The sequence below is a fragment of the Musca vetustissima genome, unplaced genomic scaffold (assembly GCF_032173495.1).
Source record: "Musca vetustissima isolate MV318-11 ecotype Yass unplaced genomic scaffold, APGP_CSIRO_Mvet_v1 utg47938, whole genome shotgun sequence".
NCBI classification, from domain to species: Eukaryota; Metazoa; Arthropoda; class Insecta; order Diptera; family Muscidae; genus Musca; species Musca vetustissima.
Genome location: NW_026873674.1, coordinates 101,032 through 121,244, shown reverse-complemented (window position 1 = coordinate 121,244; position 20,213 = coordinate 101,032). Strand labels below are relative to the sequence as shown.

General features: G+C 36.7%; 1 protein-coding gene across 1 annotated transcript; it reads right to left on the bottom strand.

Annotated features, from left to right (window-relative positions):
* Nucleotides 1-584: 584 nt before the first annotated feature.
* Nucleotides 585-1,584, bottom strand: LOC133327215 (uncharacterized). Its single transcript, XM_061535780.1, has 3 exons — nucleotides 1,306-1,584; nucleotides 1,074-1,249; nucleotides 585-1,008 (listed from the first exon to the last, which is right to left on the bottom strand). The coding sequence occupies exons 1-3, from the start codon at nucleotides 1,582-1,584 to the stop codon at nucleotides 585-587; spliced, it is 879 nt and encodes a 292-aa protein (XP_061391764.1).
* Nucleotides 1,585-20,213: the final 18,629 nt, after the last annotated feature.

Sequence of the window (20,213 nt, the reverse complement as noted above, 5' to 3'; positions counted from 1 at the left end):
GTCTACCAAAAGAACGCACTCACTATTGAACCTGAGCAAAGCTGAAATTAGAGTGATGACGGGAATCATCACTGGTCACTGCAACATCAGGGCTTTTACTAGCAAATGGGATCTTGATGCAACTGATTACTGTAGACTCTGTGTTGACGAGGAGGAGACGGAGACAGGCTTACAGGCGACACAGACTAATGGATGCTCGTTTCCTACCGGGTCTCAGCTTCTTCTCAACAACCGAACCTGCTCTAATCTACAGCATAATTATAAACATAAAGTGGTTAGGAGCATACAACCTTGGCACGTAACACTTTTTCTGTCTGACTCATAGGGCCATCGACCTTCATTCATTCTTCACTCCTTTAATTTACTAATCTTCTCTGTTCGAAGAGAAGAGACCAAAGACAGATCTGTAGTCTTTGGTCTCTTCTCTTCGAACCTAACCTAGGCAACGTACATCTAATGAATATATATTCTGGAGAACAGCTCTTGATATCAATCATTTTTTTATTGTTCCCACTGTAGAGCTAGGCTTTAAAACCTTGTGTTTGTAATAATTAAATTGTTTCCCAAATCAATATTTTAATATATTAATTCCACATACTAAAACCTTTTATCGATTGTTCCTTAAATCCTCGCACAATTATTTCAGATTCCCACCATCCGGTATTTTCCATATCATTTGCTCTCATATTATTCTTACAGTTGGCCAAGGATGTTACATTATTCTCCAAATAAGGGCTACTATCATCTTCGAATATTTGCATATCTTTACAACATTTCAATATCTGATTTCCTGTGTCAGATTTTCGTTTGTGAACTAAGTGAATTTGAATGTCCTTACAACTTGACGGCGTCGTTGAGAATTCTCTAGGAAATATGTTCGACTTTGTATATGTTGTTGTGTTTGAGAGAGTCATTGGCAGATCAAATAATTCGAATTCTAAATACACATTTGTTGGACTTAATTGTTGAGAAAATATAGAGTAAAGAGATTCATTTGTCAACAAAGATCTGTAAATAGAAATCATAAATCATGGCATTAACAATGTACGCTCTAAATTTCAACACTTGCTTACATTAAAGTCTCATTCAGTTTGTGCGCTCCCATTCTATGCTGCTGCCAGGCGTGACTTGTTGAAACGTTTTTTGTGGGTATATGAATTGTGTATGACTCTTTCGGCGTAAACGACGTACCACCAAACAAAAATCGTATGGATTTAATAGCTGTTCGTTCAAATGTTTCGGCAATTGTCTGCAAATAAAGTCAATTCTTACTTATGGCGACGATGGTGGTAATATTGTACAAACCTCTCGCATTGCACATATAGAATCCTTGGTAGATTTGGCTAGATTTCGTTGACGTTGCACTTGAAAATTCGTTACACTGTCCATTGCCTCCATGTCCTTGTGTTTCTCTTCGTCGTCGGTCCATTTGTTAACATAATATCTGTATGTTTTATACACGAAAGGTATTTGATTCCGCTGATAGAGTAATGATTCCAGAACAGCATTCACAACTTCGGCAACAGTTCCGGTCGTTAGAACATCGACTTCCACAGGCAAATCGAATTCCACCCTACACGACATTATCTAAACAATCGCACGGACGTGTAAAGGAATGTGGAGGTGAATCATAATTTCACATATTTTAATAACATACCGGTGTTTTTTGATGTTTCCCTATTGATCCTTTTTCCTATTCATATGGTTTTGGTGGTTTGTCTAGAAATGGCAAAGCGATTTCTGCGCGCCTTTAGCTGTTACTGAATAACCCAATCTGATTTAAAAACGTTCCACTTGCAAGGAATAAAGGAAGTAAGGAGAAAATGTTTTGTTTACGAAAGTGAATGTTATACATAACGCCGATATCCTCATTTTGTTTAGAAAGAGACATGAACGGTCATGTTAGTTGTAGCGTTTTTGTCACTTTACAGAGTTGTATTGCAACTTACTATACTACACCATTTCTAGAGGTAATTGATAAAAGATATGTCAGCAGTCACACGAGCAAATTTTATGGTAAAGTAAAGCGGTGTACACACTATCATTTTTGACTGTCAACTTTTTTATCGATTACTGACTGTCCAACAACCATAACTATTTTTGTGGTTGCCTGATGAATGACAAACATGTGAGGCCACACTATCAAACAAGCAAAATTTGGGCAAGAGTGCCATTCAAAAATGCTAGAGTGTACACCGCATAAGTCACAAGCTCATAGTACTGGTTACCAAATGTTTTGTTTAAATGTCCCAATATTTAGCCGGGGGAGAAACGTTCGTATTGGCGAAAGAAAACTCTTCTCTATATTTGCTGCAGATTGTAAGAGTTATTTTGCGTGTTGCTCTTGATGAGTAGTTTCTCGAGCTCCCTCGCAAGCGTCCTCGTAGAAATTTGTAATTTGTCTCAGTCGCTTATTAATTTTGGGTTTCGGACCACATTCTCGCTTTAACTACAATCTTCCCTCGTTTTCTACTCGATTTAATACACTGTATATTGTCTTTCGTAAAACTGAAAACATTTCCGACATTCGATCACACTTTTTAATATAAAAACTGAATTACATCATAGGATAACCCTTGGCCTGGCATTTTTTATTTCAAGCTATGTTGCGCACGCTTAAGGCCTAAACAGAATGTTCGCGTTGAGCGTTTTTTGTTATCGCGTTAACGCATGCAAAAAGTTAAAATATATTTAACTCCGAAGCGCAGCGCACAACAACTTCGAGCGTTTGTGTTATCGTTTCCTTGTGGTTGTTGTATTTTCGATAACAAATAACGCGACGGATGGCTCAACGAGAGCATTCTGCTTAGCCCTTTAGCGTTATCGTTTCCTTGTGGTTGTTGTATTTTCGATAACACAAAACGCAACGGATGGCTCAACGCGAGCATTCTGCTTAGCCCTTTAAAGTTTTTGACATCAAATAATTCCCAAAATAAACAAAAAAGGATAAAACATACAAAAGCTAAGGGAAGAGTGCCTTTATCTTTACACAGTGCACACTATAATAAAAAAGCAAGAGATGTGTAAATAGTATTTGACACTGGTGAAATTGAGTCATTTTTGTTTTGTTGTATTTGAACAAATTGCATTCATATTCAGTTTGGTTTTCATTGGGTGCTAAAAAGTCCAACCGGAAGTACAACATTTACTAGTAAGTAATATTTCAGAGAGAAAGCCGTATTTATTCTCTTTTGCAATAATACTGAGAAAAGTAAACAGACAACATCCAGCAAAATTTTGCAAAATATCATATACTTTAAATTCTTGATATTCACTTTTCTACAATTATAAAAGAATAAATTCCATAAAATAAAAAATGTGTTTGGATTTTGGTCATAATTTAAAATTAACGACTGATTGAAATACATCGAGTTGTGCTGGATAAATATTAATAGTTTAAGAGTTTTTTAGACAACGATGCTTTCCATAGAAAACACTGCTTTTAATCTGACCTGAGGAAGTTGTTTGTCTCAAGCAACAAATTTATAATCGGAGGAGGAGCATACGTACTCGGGATGTAAAAGGAGCAATGTCTGGGGTAATATCCACTATGAAAAACTCCAAATTAACCCTGCTACTATGTTAGAAATAAATCACATATATTGTGTTGGGGTCATATTATGACCTACACATTTTGTTGAGAGAGAAATATAGCTGTAGGCCTATTCCGTAACTTTTTAACTACATTCGATATTGTTTATTTCACAACAATTTCATTTCTCCCAATTTAGATTAGGCGAGTTTACTTGCGGAAAGTCTTTGTTTGTAGGAGAGAGGGACAAGGGGAATAGAAGTGAAAAAAATTGCTCGTACCGACAATTTTCTGGCAATTCGTTTTGTGTATTTCGTATTTGTTGACATTTTATATATATTTAAATGTAAAAAAAAACAAATAAGAAAATATTTTGGAAACCGAATTGCCTTGTATAGACGCATGAAGCAAGTTCAAAAGAGAACGATAAAAATTAACGCAAATAAACTCGCCTAATATAAATCAGGACTTTGTTTGTTTTACAATAACAAAAGAAATTTAAACAATATCGATAGTTGTTAAAAGTTACAGAATAAGCCTACTGAAGTAGGTAATAAACAAATAAAAAAGTGTCAGTAGGTATTGTCGACACATGTATACCTTCAGCAAGTAGTATACACTAAACCAGAATTTATTGACTTTTGCAAGCAAGGTATTCTTGGCAGTCTTGATTTCTTTTAGCTTTGCCTCCCAATTTACACAAGTAAAATTTAAATTTTGGCAAAATTAAAGTCCATCAGATGTTATACAGTAGTGGCCACGCAATAAAAACATTAAGTGTGGTAACAAATTTTTATCAGCCCTCGTTTCGTTTGAAGTATTTAAAAAAAATTAATTCATTAATTAGGTTACTGTACAATTTGTTGCCAATTTTAATAGATTTTTTAAAATTGTTTATCTGTAAATGATTTAATCGGTGCTTAGTTTACTTAATTTAAGTGTTCTGAATTAAATTTTTTCAAAAATACTTCAAACGATTCGAGAACTGATCACAAAATGTTTACCACAGTCAATGTTTTAATTACATGACTACCACGGTATAAACGTCCAGAAAGTAAATAATTTGCAAGTTTTGTCTCTATAGCTAACAGCAGTTTAGAATATGAACAAGTTTTTTGTCTTCTTCTCTGATCTGCTTCGTTTCGTAACGTCAAATACAGATACTAGTAAAACATGTGTATCTAAATAGGTACAAAGACATGATCTCCACATTATCTTCTGATCACTGTAAAATAATCAGTGCCATTAGTTATTTATTAGTTGAGGAACTGATTGCTTCTATCTTATTATAAATTAATTGTCCTGAAGATAAAATTTCTTCTTCCTCAAGCTAAAAATTAAGATCAGCGCCATAATTATCCACGCGCATTAGTTTATAATATAAGAGCTCTACAAGACTTCTAAGCATACAATTTTAATAAAATTAAACGAATTCTGCAAATCTCAATGACCAAAATCGTGATGATTAATACGATTTGGGTCATCAAAAGTCCCTAACGTAGTAGCAGGATCCTTTATTTCCATATTCTTCATTCTTTCGTATTTCAAATTGTGTAAATAGTTAATTTTTTGTTTTGTTTTTTAATATTTTTTTATTTATAAAAAAATATTTAAATATTTTTTAATTTATAAAAAAAATATTTAAATATTTTTTAAAACAAAAAGAACGATAAAAGAGAGAGATTCAAAGGGACTATTTGGAGATTCAAAGGCACTATTTGGAGCAAAGGAACTATATGGAGCAAAGGAACTATATTGATCAAAGGAACTATATGGCTGTTGTGTTAACCTACCATAACCCGACAGCGCAAGCGACGGCGTAAAAACGTCGTTATTGAGCGCAGACGTTGGTAGCCCTGGCAGCGTTTGTCATTTTCTTTGTTTGTCATTTTTGACAATTCGTAATTGGCGCACATTGCAAAAAATATCCGAAGGAGCAACACGAACACCAGTCAGAGAAAAGTAAAAAAGTATATAGTGATTGCAGTCATTGCAATAGTAAAAAAAGGTGCATAAAGACAATTTTGCTTAATCGAAATTGTGAATTGCTTATCATTAAGTTTCATTGTGAAGTGTTCAAAACACGTTCAATTTCTTAAGGAAATTTTTCTATTAAGGTGAGCTTTTAAAAAGAATTGTGAAAAAAAATTGCTCGTACCGACAATTTTCTGGCAATTCGTTTTGTGTATTTCGTATTTGTTGACATTTTATATATATTTAAATGTAAAAAAAAAACAAATAAGAAAATATTTTGGAAACCGAATTGCCTTGTATAGACGCATGAAGCAAGTTCAAAAGAGAACGATAAAAATTAACGCAAATAAACTCGCCTACTATAAATCAGGACTTTGTTTCTTTTACAATAACAAAATAAATTTAAACAATATCGATAGTTGTTAAAAGTTACAGAATAAGCCTACTGAAGTAGGTAATAAACAAATAAAAAAGTGTCAGTAGTAGTACGTTTACATTTAACCGGATTTCGTTAACCCAGTGGGTTTCAATTGTCAATTCCTTTGCATATATGTCAAATAAATCCTCATAAAGTAGGTTAACCCGGTAAAAAGTTCTAATGTACACGCCGTTTAGGTATTGTCGACACATGTATACCTTCAGCAAGTAGTATACACTAAACCAGAATTTATTGACTTTTGCAAGCAAGGTATTCTTGGCAGTCTTGATTTCTTTTAGCTTTGCCTCCCAATTTACACAAGTAAAATTGAAATTTTGGCAAAATTAAAGTCCATCAGATGTTATACAGTAGTGGCCACGCAATAAAAACATTAAGTGTGGTAACAAATTTTTATCAGCCCTCGTTTCGTTTGAAGTATTTAAAAAAAAATTAATTCATTAATTAGGTTACTGTACAATTTGTTGCCAATTTTAATAGATTTTTTAAAATTGTTTATCTGTAAATGATTTAATCGGTGCTTAGTTTACTTAATTTAAGTGTTCTGAATTAAATTTTTTCAAAAATACTTCAAACGATTCGAGAACTGATCACAAAATGTTTACCACAGTCAATGTTTTAATTACATGACTACCACGGTATAAACGTCCAGAAAGTAAATAATTTGCAAGTTTTGTCTCTATAGCTAACAGCAGTTTAGAATATGAACAAGTTTTTTGTCTTCTTCTCTGATCTGCTTCGTTTCGTAACGTCAAATACAGATACTAGTAAAACATGAGTATCTAAATAGTTACAAAGACATGATCTCCACATTATCTTCTGATCACTGTAAAATAATCAGTGCCATTAGTTATTTATTAGTTGAGGAACTGATTGCTTCTATCTTATTATAAATTAATTGTCCTGAAGATAAAATTTCTTCTTCCTCAAGCTAAAAATTAAGATCAGCGCCATAATTATCCACGCGCATTAGTTTATAATATAAGAGCTCTACAAGACTTCTAAGCATACAATTTTAATAAAATTAAACGAATTCTGCAAATCTCAATGACCAAAATCGTGATGATTAATACTATTTGGGTCATCAAAAGTCCCTAACGTAGTAGCAGGATCCTTTATTCCCATATTCTTCATTCTTTCGTATTTCAAATTGTGTAAATAGTTAATTTTTTGTTTTGTTTTTTAATATTTTTTTATTTATAAAAAAAATATTTAAATATTTTTTAATTTATAAAAAAATATTTAAATATTTTTTAAAACAAAAAGAACGATAAAAGAGAGAGATTCAAAGGCACTATTTGGAGATTCAAAGGCACTATTTGGAGCAAAGGAACTATATGGAGCAAAGGAACTATATTGATCAAAGGAACTATATGGCTGTTGTGTTAACCTACCATAACCCGACAGCGCAAGCGACGGCGTAAAAACGTCGTTATTGAGCGCAGACGTTGGTAGCCCTGGCAGCGTTTGTCATTTTCTTTGTTTGTCATTTTTGACAATTCGTAATTGGCGCATTGCAGCCACCTTCAAAATTGCTTCATTGCAAAAAATATCCGAAGGAGCAACACGAACACCAGTCAGAGAAAAGTAAAAAAGTATATAGTGATTGCAGTCATTGCAATAGTAAAAAAAAGTGCATAAAGACAATTTTGCTTAATCGAAATTGTGAATTGCTTATCATTAAGTTTCATTGTGAAGTGTTCAAAACACGTTCAATTTCTTAAGGAAATTTTTCTATTAAGGTGAGCTTTTAAAAAGAATTGTGAAAATTTTAAACAAAAATTCACACCAAATTTTTGGTTCTTTTTCTAGAAGTCCCGTTGGTTAACGGTACCGCACAGCAATATACGTATGCTGGGTACACGTTACCAACGTGAACAACACGTGCTTGGTGATATTCCATTGGCGATATTGAACCCTAAGGATTACTCCATCAACAATTCTGTTTGTTTTTTTTTACAATTCCTTTACACGGCACAACGTTCCAGAGCCGGATGGCTGGCTTTGCTAATAGTCTGGATTTTTCGTGTGCTTTTGTGGATATTAAGGCAAATTTTATCAGGCTTCCAGTACTCCGGGCATATAACCCCAACATCTCATTGCTATCAATTTTCAACATTTTGGCCAATAGTGAATCTTTTGGAAGGGACTATTAAGACCATTGTTCAACACAGTACCCAAAATCATTGATCACCAAAATTCTTTCAATTTTCAACAATACCGCATTGAACATTTAAAGCTGTTAGTGCCAGCGTTCAACAAATCGTAAGCTTCAAATCCAACGTGCTATAAAGAAGAAACGGAGTAAGTACGTCACAAACACCCCGTGAATATTTGAAGCTGATAAAATCAAAGCAAGGGTAACCATCACCTCCAGTCACAGACGGGATGGTGTGGACCCAGTTTTTTTAAAGTTCCTCGACGGTCAGCCGATATATTTCTCAATTATTTTGTTGTTTCTTTTGGACAAATTCCAAAATTCTTGTTTTTTTTGTTGCAATTCAAATAATTTTAAATTGTTTTTAAAAATTATATGAGCCTGTACCAATGTACAAATTTAAAAATCTATTCATATGAACATAATTTCCTTTTTTTTTATTTCTTTAAAAATACGTCTATAGATATAAGAACATTATGTATATAATAACATATATACATATATAGGCATACATATATATATATATATATATATATATATATATATGAGCATATACATAGGTATATATATAAATCAATATAAATTTATATAAATATACAAATATTTCATTTTTTTTATCATCATTTAGAGTCAATATTGTTAATTGTTAATCCCATTAGTTGAGAAAAACAAAATCAGCCCTTATTAATTAAAAGGACTATATAATAACCCCTTTGAGCTCAATAGGTGTTAGGTATTATTTGGATTATTAATTTAGTGCATATTGGCACCGAAATGGGATTGACAAACAAAAATTTAAATTAATAATTTTTGTATGTATCCTGCTGATTAAATTGTGCCTTTTTCTTTGATTTTTTTTTTGATTGTATAGATTTTGATTCCACTTATGGATATAATTAGATTTAAGTAAATCTAAGTATAATCTTTAAGTAGAAATTGTTTATTCTTAAAATGAATATGAATTTGAATAATGAATTTAAAAGAAAATAAAATGTGTTCTAGTTAATTAATTTAAAAAGGATATGTAAACAGGGTTAAGGTACAGCCGACAGAATTTGGGGGTCTTCAAATGTTTTGAAGCCCATATGGGGGTTCTTACAGAACCCATGGGAGGGATAAGAGGTACCCATTGTCATCTAGGGGTACCAACCACAACAACAACAATATTTTGAGTCCGCAACAACAACAAACTTAATCGATGGTATTTTCTTTGTGACATATGAATTTTTTTTGTACGTAGCCGTGTGTGGACGACTGAGCATAGCCGATACAAAATCATAGAGTAGGCCTCCTGTCACCATGGTCAAATCAATCTACGGTTTCACACACGCCCCTGAACGTTACAAAATGGCGCCCAACGTGGGGCTCGAACCCACGACCCTGAGATTAAGAGTCTCATGCTCTACCGACTGAGCTAGCCGGTACACAATAAAAGAGTAGGTCTCCTGTCATCATGGCCAAACCAACGGTTTCACACACGCCCCTGAACGTTACATGGAGCAAAGAAACTATAAAGAGCAAAGGAACTATATGGAGCAAAGAAACAAAAAAATAAAACGAAAAAAAGAACAATGAAAGAGAGAGATTCAAAAGAACTATGTAGGAGTCGAAACTATATGGAGCAAAGGAACTGCATGGAGTAAAGGAACTGTATGGAGTAAAGGAATTATATGGAGCATGGGACTATATGGAGCAAAGGAACTACAAAGAGCAAAGGAACTATATGGATCAAAGGAACTATATGGAGTAAAGGAACTATAAAGAGCAAAGGAACTATATGGAGCAAAGGAACTATATGGATCAAAGGAACTATATGGAGCAAAGGAACTATATATGCAAAAACGAAAAAAAGAACGATGAAAGAGAGAGATTCAAAAGAACTATGTAGGAGTCGGAACTATATGGAGCAAAGGAACTATTTGGAGCAAAGGATCTGTATGGAGTAAAGGAACTATATGGAGCAAATGTACTATATGGATCAAGGGAACTATATGGAGCAAAGGAACTACATTAAGGAACTAGTTCCTTTTTAAAAAAGGAACATGAAAGATCGATCCGCTAAGTGAACTAGATTGCCCAACTCTAATAATGTACAAATTTTATTTTCATCTGGCTGTATGAGCAGGCGATCACAGAAGAGGACCATTTTATTTATTTGTTCCTAACAAAGTTTTCTCAACTTATCACACATGTTAAAACAATACAAAACCTTGGCTCAGATCACCTACCCCCATGGTATAATCATTACAAGGTAGGGCACAGCTACCAACTGATTATAATTTTTGTCAAGGTGGCTTTAATAGAAATGAAAATTATGTTTTTAATACGTTCATCTGGAAGTAATTACTTTGTTATGGATGAAACAAACATTTTATGGTATACCCTACTGGATTTTGGGAAGAAATCATATCCTTTCATTAATTTTTTGCGTTTTTAGTTTTGTGTTGGAAAAATGTCAAATAAACACAAACACTTGTTGCAAATATTTATTTTTACCACACATGCATAGTTGATTTTTTGTTATTCACCTCAAGCTGCCCTACCTTGTATTATTGTACCATGCCTACCCCTATGTTGGGTTTAGTGCGGAAACAGGAGAAAACAAATTTTATACCTACAAGAAAGAGGTTTGGAACAAGAACGGGCATTATACTACAAGAAATTTACCAACATAATAACTATAGAAGAGGTTAATAAGGATGTTTTAGAGGTTGAACAATTTAAAGGCAGAGTCTCTAATTATTTTTTAACAAATGCTGATGAAATTAGCAATTTGTTAAAGCAATTAAAAATTATATTATATTATTATATTGTTACGAATATAACTTTAGATTTAAGTTAATTTAGATGAATTCCGTTAATTTAAGAATTTTAACGTAAATTTCTACTACGCAGCTTTTGCGAATAACTTCACAACAACAACTACTGTTTAGATTTTTCTACATCCTTCCATTTCCTCTTTCATTGTCCATTTTGTTGTTGACCTACAATTCTTGTTAAACGTCATCATTAGAGATAGGCAGTGGGTAAATACCCAAAGGGTAAATATCCGGTAAATTGGGTATTTACCCCGTAAATTGGGTAAATACCCATTTGTGGGTATTTACTATATTGAATAGGTAATACAACATCTTACACCCTATTTCCGGGTTTCGATTAAGAATGGATAGTTTTACGATACTTTAAAGACGTGGGTAAATACCCGAGTTTTTACCCAAAAAATGGGTATAAACTCATTAACTGCCGAACTACTTGACATAGGCGGCCAAAATTTTGCATACATGTTTTTAATGTTAAAGCAAACATAGGAATCCAAAAATGGGGTCCCTGGGTCCAAGTTTTGATATAGCCCCCATATAACCGTATCTCCCGATTTAAGGTATTTTTTTCTATTAGACACATTTTCAAACCAAATTGGCTGTAATTTGGCACAGAATGTTCTTTTTGGGTACCAAATGTCCGTGCAAAAATTTATGTATGTAGGTCCACGTTTACTGGTAGCCCCCATACAAAGGTACCCCTATTTTGAGTATTTACCCGAAAATTGGGTATTTTTGAATTCCTATGTTTGCTTTGACATTAAAAGCATGTATGCAAAATTTTGGCAGCCTATGGGTATTTACCCACCCCTTGTGTATTTACCCGGTAAATACCATCTCTAGTCATCATTGATGATCGCTTGATTCCTCTTTCTTTGTTACTCCCTCGCCTGTATATGTGTTGTTGTTATTGTTCACTCAATGTGAGTTTGTATGTGTTTGTTGCATTGGTAGATTGTTCGTAATCTAGGTGTTACCAGATCGTCTAGAAACTTCTGTAGCGACAGGCAAGGCTCATATAAATAGGGGAAATGGCAAGGCAGTTAGTCAGTTGTGAATCAGATCGCGAATTGAAACCGTCAAGTAAAGTAAAGTGCAAAGTAAAGTTGTGTCAATAAAATCATTGTAATAATCGTAATCAGAAAGAACCCGCGTTTTATTTAGTACGAACTGTATTGGGAAATAAAACAACGTCTACACGGGATTAAGTAAAATCCAAGAACGTAACAGTATGCTTCATGTCCATTCTCGGATAAAAGACAAAGACACTGATTCTTCTGGAAGCAAACGTCCGAAGACACCTACTACCTCAAAAATTACGTCATGGATACCCAGCTTAATTTGGCATCTCTTTCTGACATCATTCAACGAAATTCGGCAACATTACTTCCATTACTACCATTCTGGCCAAGATATCTAAAACTTATACTCTTCATTGAAACAACAATTATGAATTATCTGTTGCATTGTTAACACATAGATTAAGTACATTTTTTAGAATTATCTTATATCATTGAAATAACCTATGCTAATATCAACATCGAATATGAATATAACATAGTTTTACTTTTATTCCGCAAAATGGCTAAGATCTAACCTAGTGGCCCTCGACCCCGGTGGTGGCGGCAATGTTTACGCCAAGCGTAAAACTGATTTAAATGTTTATTTGCATTAAATTCCCTAAAATCTTTTCGTGTAAAAACGCAATGAAATGTACTAAGAGTAACAAATACTTTTAGTACAATTCATTGCTAGATTCTAGCCATCTTGCAAACTTTTATTTCCGTCAAAGATTTTGCTCTTCTTGCACAGACTCTTGAAATATACACACGTATTTTATAAAGGTAACAACATATTGTAACCAATAAAAATCAATTTCCAACGAATTAAAATCCGTGTATTAATTATTGCATGGTTACATTGATTTTATTTATCCAATGCTGTGAGCAAACAACCCAAAAAAAAAACAACCTTGTTGTTTATATATTGTCTTTGGCTAGAGAGAACTATCCACCCATTGCTGTTTGATAAAAACACTTAGATATTACCAACAATAGTCTTTACTGCTTTATTTTTACATGGCTGGGGAGCCTTTTCTGCTTTGTAGTTTTTTAATTAAAATCCATATATTATTGTTACGTTCTTGGATTTTACTTAATCCCGTGTAGACGTTGTTTTATTTCCCGATACAGTTCGTACCAAATAAAACGCGGGTTCTTTCGGATTACGATTATTACAATGATTTTATTCACACAACTTTACTTTGCACTTTACTTTACTCGACGGTTTCAATTCGCGATCTGATTCACAACTGACTAACTGCCTTTCCATTTCCTCTATTTATATGAGCCCTGCCTGTCGCTACAGAAGTTTCTAGACGATCTGGTAACGCCTAGATTACGAACAATCTACCAATGCAACAAACACATACAAACTTACATTGAGTGAACAATAACAACAACACATACAAACTTACATTGAGTGAACAACAACAACACATACAGACTTACATTGAGTAAACAATAACAACAACACGTATACAGGCGAGGGGGTAACAAAGAAAGAGGAATTAAGCGATCATTAATGATGACGTTCAACAAGAATTGTACGTCGATAACAAAATAGAAAATGAAAGAGGAAATGGAAGGATGTAGAAAAATCTATACAGTAGTTGTTGTTGTGAAGTTATTCAAATAAACTGCGTAGTAGAAATTTATGTTACAATTCAAATTCTTAAATTAACGGAAATTATCTAAATTAACTTAAATCTAAAGTTATATTCGTAACATTGCCTCCCGCTTAAGCCTGTTCGTCCCGAATAGACACAGTTCCCGTTCCGTAGGGGGCCAGCCGCTCCAAATGTACAACTTTCATCTTCGACCTGGGACTGTCGCTCCTCTGGATGCGATAAACCACATCATTTATTTTCGTGACAATCTTGTAGGGTCCTTCCCAGTGCGTTTGCAATTTGGGGCATAGTCCTTTCTTTCGTTGTGGGTTGAACAATAGTACCAGTTGCCCTTGTTGAAACCCATCGGTTGCTAACCATTTTTATTCGATGGCGAACTGCATCGTGGACTTTACTAAAAGAGTTTTGACTGTCTTCATCTTGGTTCACATCGTCGTTTGGGGTAGCACCGAATATCAAATCGCCAGGTAGCTTTAATTCATTTCCGAACAGAACTTTGGCTGGGGTCCGGGATGTGGAATCATGAATGGCCGATCTATAAGCCAGTAAAAACTTTGGAATATGCTCATCCCAGTCTCGTTGGCCACTGTCCACCACTTTCCGTAGATATTCTTCCAGGGTGCGATTGAATCTTTCCACCATGCCAGACTAGACTGTCCCACTGGGCCCAATAGGATTTTAAAAGAGGGCTTTCGGTGGTAATTTCTTTACGACTAGGTCGCTTGCCCGTTTCTATGGCCGAAATTACTTTGCCCAGAATGGGATCTCTTCGTTGTTCCGTCGACCAATCTTCACCCGACTCAAACTGCAACAGTCGGACATCAACGATATTCTCTTTATTCTCAGCCTTTGAGCAGTGCCTGCATTCTACCTTGCATGGCCGACGAGACAGGGCATCAGCATTACCGTGTTTTCCGCCTTTTCTGTGCTCGATTCTGAAGTCATAACTCTGGAGCCTCTCGATCCAACGGGCTAGTTGACCTTCCGGATTCTTAAACTGCAGCAACCATTGGAGAGCAGCGTGGTCGGTCCTCAGCAGGAAATGCTGGCCATATAGGTATTTGTGGAAGTGTTTAACGCACTCAAGGACAGCAAGCAGCTCTCTCCTCGTCACACAGTAATTCCTCTCAGGTTTCGACAATGTCCGGCTGTAGTACCCGATGACTTTTTCCTGTCCGTCGATTTCCTGGGAAAGGACGCCACCGATGCCGCACGCACTTGCGTCTGTGTCCAAAACAAACTTGCCGCCAGGTATAGGGTATGCCAAAATGGGGGCTCTGCATAGCATGTCTTTGAGCTTTCTGAATGCCTCCTCCTGGTCTTTGCCCCACTGAAACCTCTGGCCTTTTTGCGTCAAGCGGTGTAGACAGGCGGCGATGTTGGCAAAATTTTGGACAAATCGACGGTAGTATGTGCAGAGACCCAGAAAGCTTCGCAGCTCATGGAGCTTTTGGGGCTGCGGCCAATCTCTGACGGCTTGAATTTTCTCCTTATCCGTCGATATGCCCTCCGGCGTCACGTGGTGCCCCAGGAACTTCACCTCTCGTTGGAAGAGACTGCACTTCTTTGGGTTCAGCTTGAGGCCTGAAGACGAAAGCTGCTGTAGAACATCCTTTAAGTTCTTGATGTGTTCGTCGAAGTTGCGTCCCATGACTATGATGTCATCCAGGTATATGAGGCACGACTTCCACTGCAGCCCTTTTAACACACGCTCCATCAGCCTTTCAAATGTAGCCGGGGCGTTGCAGAGTCCGAATGGCATGACATTGAACTGCCAGAGACCCCCATTAACGCCAAACGCTGTTTTCTCTTTATCTTTCTCGGCGATCTCTACTTGCCAGTACCCACTCTGCAGGTCGAGGGTGGAGAACCATGACGTCCCGGCTAATGTGTCCAATGTGTCGTCGATTCTTGGGAGCGGATAGCTGTCTTTCTTGGTGACATCATTCAACTTTCGGTAGTCCACGCAAAATCGGGTGCTTCCGTCTTTCTTCTTGACCAATACCACTGGGGAGCACCATGGACTTGACGATGGTTCTATTACACCACTCTTTTCCATTTCACTTATCAGCTTCTGGACCTCGTCTCTTTTTGCCAGGGGAACACTTCTTGGAGGCTGTTTAATGGGTCTCGCGTTTGCTGTATGGATTTCATGCTTTACCACTGATGTTCTTCCCTGGTGCTCTTTTGTCAACGCAAAGGTAGAGGCATATTTCCATAATAGCTGCTTAGCCTTGTTCCTCTCGGAAGGTGATAATTGGTGTGTCCACTCTTTTATGTAGCCGTCGAGGTGCTTCTTCTCCATGGCTGCTGGCTTTTCGGTGCTAGTTTCCAAATTAATTACAGCTTCAGCTGATGTGCATTGTCCAACATCGGAAAATTGGCAAATTTGCTCTTGCTTGTTTGACAGGTTCAAAACTCTAACAGGAATTAATCCGTCCTTGTTGCTTTTCACCAGGGCATTCGCTATTAGGATGTTACTGTTTCTGTTTTCTGCTGGTTCCACCATCCACAACTTCTCGGCTCCACAATCTCCATTCATTGGTACCCATATTATTGCTTCGGCACAGGGCGGTATTATCTCTGGATGGTCCGTAGTCAGACGTCTAATGGGTGTACTTTCATCGTAGCCCACGTTTAACGGAATATCGACGTTAGACCAGGTCATCACACGCTCTTTCATATCCAGATTGATACCGAAGGCAATCATAAAATCTGCGCCTATTATCACTTCGTCTACGATATCGGCAACTATAAACTCGTAATTCACCGATTTATTGGCAATAGTTAGTCTCAGGGTAATCTTGCCGTGTACTGCCGCGGGCTCACCCGTTGCTGTGCGCAGTCTGACTCCATTAATTTGCGTTATTTTTCCCTTTACCAGATCTGATCTTATGATGGACTTTGATGCACCTGTATCTAACGTCAGAACTCGCTTATCACCATTGATGTACCCAGTTGTTGTTAGGTTGTGACTTTTCTGTTGTACTATTGCTATGGAGATTGTGGGGCCATCGTCGATGGGAGCCAGTTCATGCCCCGCTGGACTGGCTCGATTTAGTTTAACGGTGACTCATTGGTGGACTGTTGAGCCATTCTTCTACCATCTTTCGTTGGAGGTGGTGACGATGACCTGGATCGTTTGCGCTTAGCTCTGCATTCGCGCGTAATATGACCTACTTTATTGCAGTTGAAGCATCTAATCCTGGGCTTAGTCATCCCTACTGACTTTGTTTCTTCTATTACCTGCCTCATGGCGTCCTTGATCGAGTTAACGAGAGCTTTGGGTTCGCAACATTCGGTCTCCAGTTGACGAATCTTGTGGGTCTGGGGCTTAACAATTATCCTTGCCGTCTCTTGGGCAAGGGCAAACGACACAGTTTCGGCAAATGACGCTTTTGGTGACGCATATATTGCACACTTAATCTCAGGGTCTCGTATGCCATTCACAAAGGTTTCGATTTTCATACGGTCCACCAATGGGTGATTCTCTCCTGGATACGCCATTAGCACCAAACGTTCCACCTCAGCTGCAAAGTCTTGTAACGTCTCGTTTGCCCTCTGTACTCTTCCCCTTAATTCCATAAGGTATATGTTTTGTTTATGTTCGCCACCGTACTTACGTTCCAGTGCAGCAATAACATCTTCATAGTTATTCCTAGAAGCGACAGGAATACTCTGTATAACATCAGCAGCACTGCCCTTCAATGCCAGAAGTAGTGCAACCGCTTTGTCGCTGTCTCGAACTGTAACGGCTAAGCCACTGTCTCGAACTGTAACTTGAAAACATTGAATGACGTAGTGCCGTCGAATACAGGAGGTTTGATTTTTAGTGTGTTATCAGGAACTCGCACCGGACCACCTTTAATTTCCAGTTCCGACATTTTCTTCTCCAGATTCGTAAACCTGTGGTCGTGGGCCAGAAATTTCTCATCCACAGACAGAATCTTCTCGTCAACCGACTGCACTTTCTTATCCAACTCTTTAATTTGGACCTCCACGGTTTCCACTCTCCTTCCAATAACTTCTGTAAAGTTCTCGAGTTTCTCGTTCATTCTACAATTCTCTGCCTTGAGTTCATCTAACTTTCTGGAATTCTCTTCGAACATTCGTCTCGAGTTTTCTTCTGACTTTCTGGAATTCTCTTCGAACATTCGTCTCGTGTTTCTGGAATTCTCTTCGAACATTTTAGCCAGCATTTCTCTGAAATCGTCACCCCTGACAGCTACTGACGAGACTTCCCCACCGTTGGATTCGCCCATTTCCGATAAATCCACTTCATCCTTACTGTCAAACTCATATGTATCGATGTTCATACCCCGGCGCTCGAACTCATCCAACAGACGTTTTTGTAGCTCAACCTTGTTGCCAGTAGAGGACAATTCCAATTTATTGAGCTCCTTCTTCAAGTCTTCCACCCGTAGATCCTTAAACTTCATCGTAGTATTATCGTAATCTCACTTCCGACACCAATTGTTACGTTCTTGGATTTTACTTAATCCCGTGTAGACGTTGTTTTATTTCCCGATACAGTTCGTACCAAATAAAACGCGGGTTCTTTCGGATTACGATTATTACAATGATTTTATTCACACAAATTTACTTTGCACTTTAATTTACTCGACGGTTTCAATTCGCGATCTGATTCACAACTGACTAACTGCCTTTCCATTTCCTCTATTTATATGAGCCCTGCCTGTCGCTACAGAAGTTTCTAGACGATCTGGTAACGCCTAGATTACGAACAATCTACCAATGCAACAAACACATACAAACTTACATTGAGTGAACAATAACAACAACACATACAAACTTACATTGAGTGAACAACAACAACACATACAGACTTACATTGAGTAAACAATAACAACAACATGTATACAGGCGAGGGGGTAACAAAGAAAGAGGAATTAAGCGATCATTAATGATGACGTTTAACAAGAATTGTACGTCGATAACAAAATAGAAAATGAAAGAGGAAATGGAAGGATGTAGAAAAATCTATACAGTAGTTGTTGTTGTGAAGTTATTCAAATAAACTGCGTAGTAGAAATTTACGTTACAATTCAAATTCTTAAATTAACGGAAATAATCTAAATTAACTTAAATCTAAAGTTATATTCGTAACATTATGTTAGTATATGAACTGTTTAGTTTTAAAATGAATTTAAAAATGCTTTAATTTATATTAAGATATATACTGTATAGCTATAAGAAGATATGTTTTTGGCATGTTGCGATATTTATTGGTCAGATGGCTTTTTCGTGGCAATAAAAATAAATAAGTAAAATAAACTTACTGATCCTCATTACCCACATATACTGGTCCACATTACCCGCCAAGTTATTTTTATTCGCAGTTTAGAAATATAATGAAATAACATTTTTATAGACAAATATATATAATTTTTGACCTGGAATATATTTAGCCAACAAATCTACTATGTTGTGAAAAAAATTGGTTTTCAGTTTTTACCGTTGGTACGCCCACAATATCAAAAAAAAAAAGAAATGGTGGTCCACATTACCGGAAGTTACTCTACATACGGCAGATTAAATAAATTAAAAACGGGAGAACATTTAATAAGGAACAATTTCTCTTTTACCTTTGCCTTCAAAAAGACTGCGACAACTTAGCATTAAAGCTCTTCTCTGCGCTACTTTGCGCGAAGTTCCCCACATTATATGTTTTAATTCTAGTCCTCAAATTATATGTTTGCTTATTAGATTCATATGCGGCTTTGATATGCTTTCGCAAATCTGTTCTAATAATTTGGAGACTATCGTCTTTGGGCAATTTTGTGGATGGCTCTTCGAGCAGATTCAATTTCCTTAATAGTTCGTACGATGAACCATGAAGCCATAAAGGGCGTGATATGGGGAACAATGTATCGTTTGATGGATTGAATTGCGAAGTGCACAACTTATTGCAGACAAATGTTGGTCCCATTGCTTGTGGTCTTTCTTTAAGTAGGCTCTAATGCCAGCTATAAGGGAGCGATTAACCCTTTCAGAGGCGTTCGATTGGGGACTATATAAGGCGGTATATATATGCTTAATTCCAAACTCGGTGAGGAAGGCATTTAAATCATTTGCACGGAATTGACTTCCGTTATCGCTCACCAAGACCTCGGGAACCCCGTATACGTGAAAAATATGGGTAAGCAAAAAGTCTTTGATGGAAGAAGCAGTAAACTTACGTAACGGGCACAACCAATGAAACTTGGAGAGGTGGTCAAGCACGATGAGTAATCCAATGTTCCCGTTTTTGCTTCTCGGGTATGGACCGAGAATGTCCACATACGTTGGAATGGTCGCACTGACTCCGTCAAATTTCCCATTGGGGGCTTCAAAGTTACGTTTGGTGCCTTCGTGGTCTTACATATTTCACAATTCCGTACATAATTGCGAACATCCCTTACCATTCCTGGCCAAAAGAAGGTTCTTCTCAACAATTCCAACGTCTTAGCCATTCTGCCATGGGCAGTAACTGGACTATCATGGGCATTGGAAATAGTTTCGTTCCGAAGCTTGGAAGGAATCCACAACTTCCAAGAATTTACTTCTTGAATTTCTTCGCCCGAGTAATGTTCGGAACGATAATA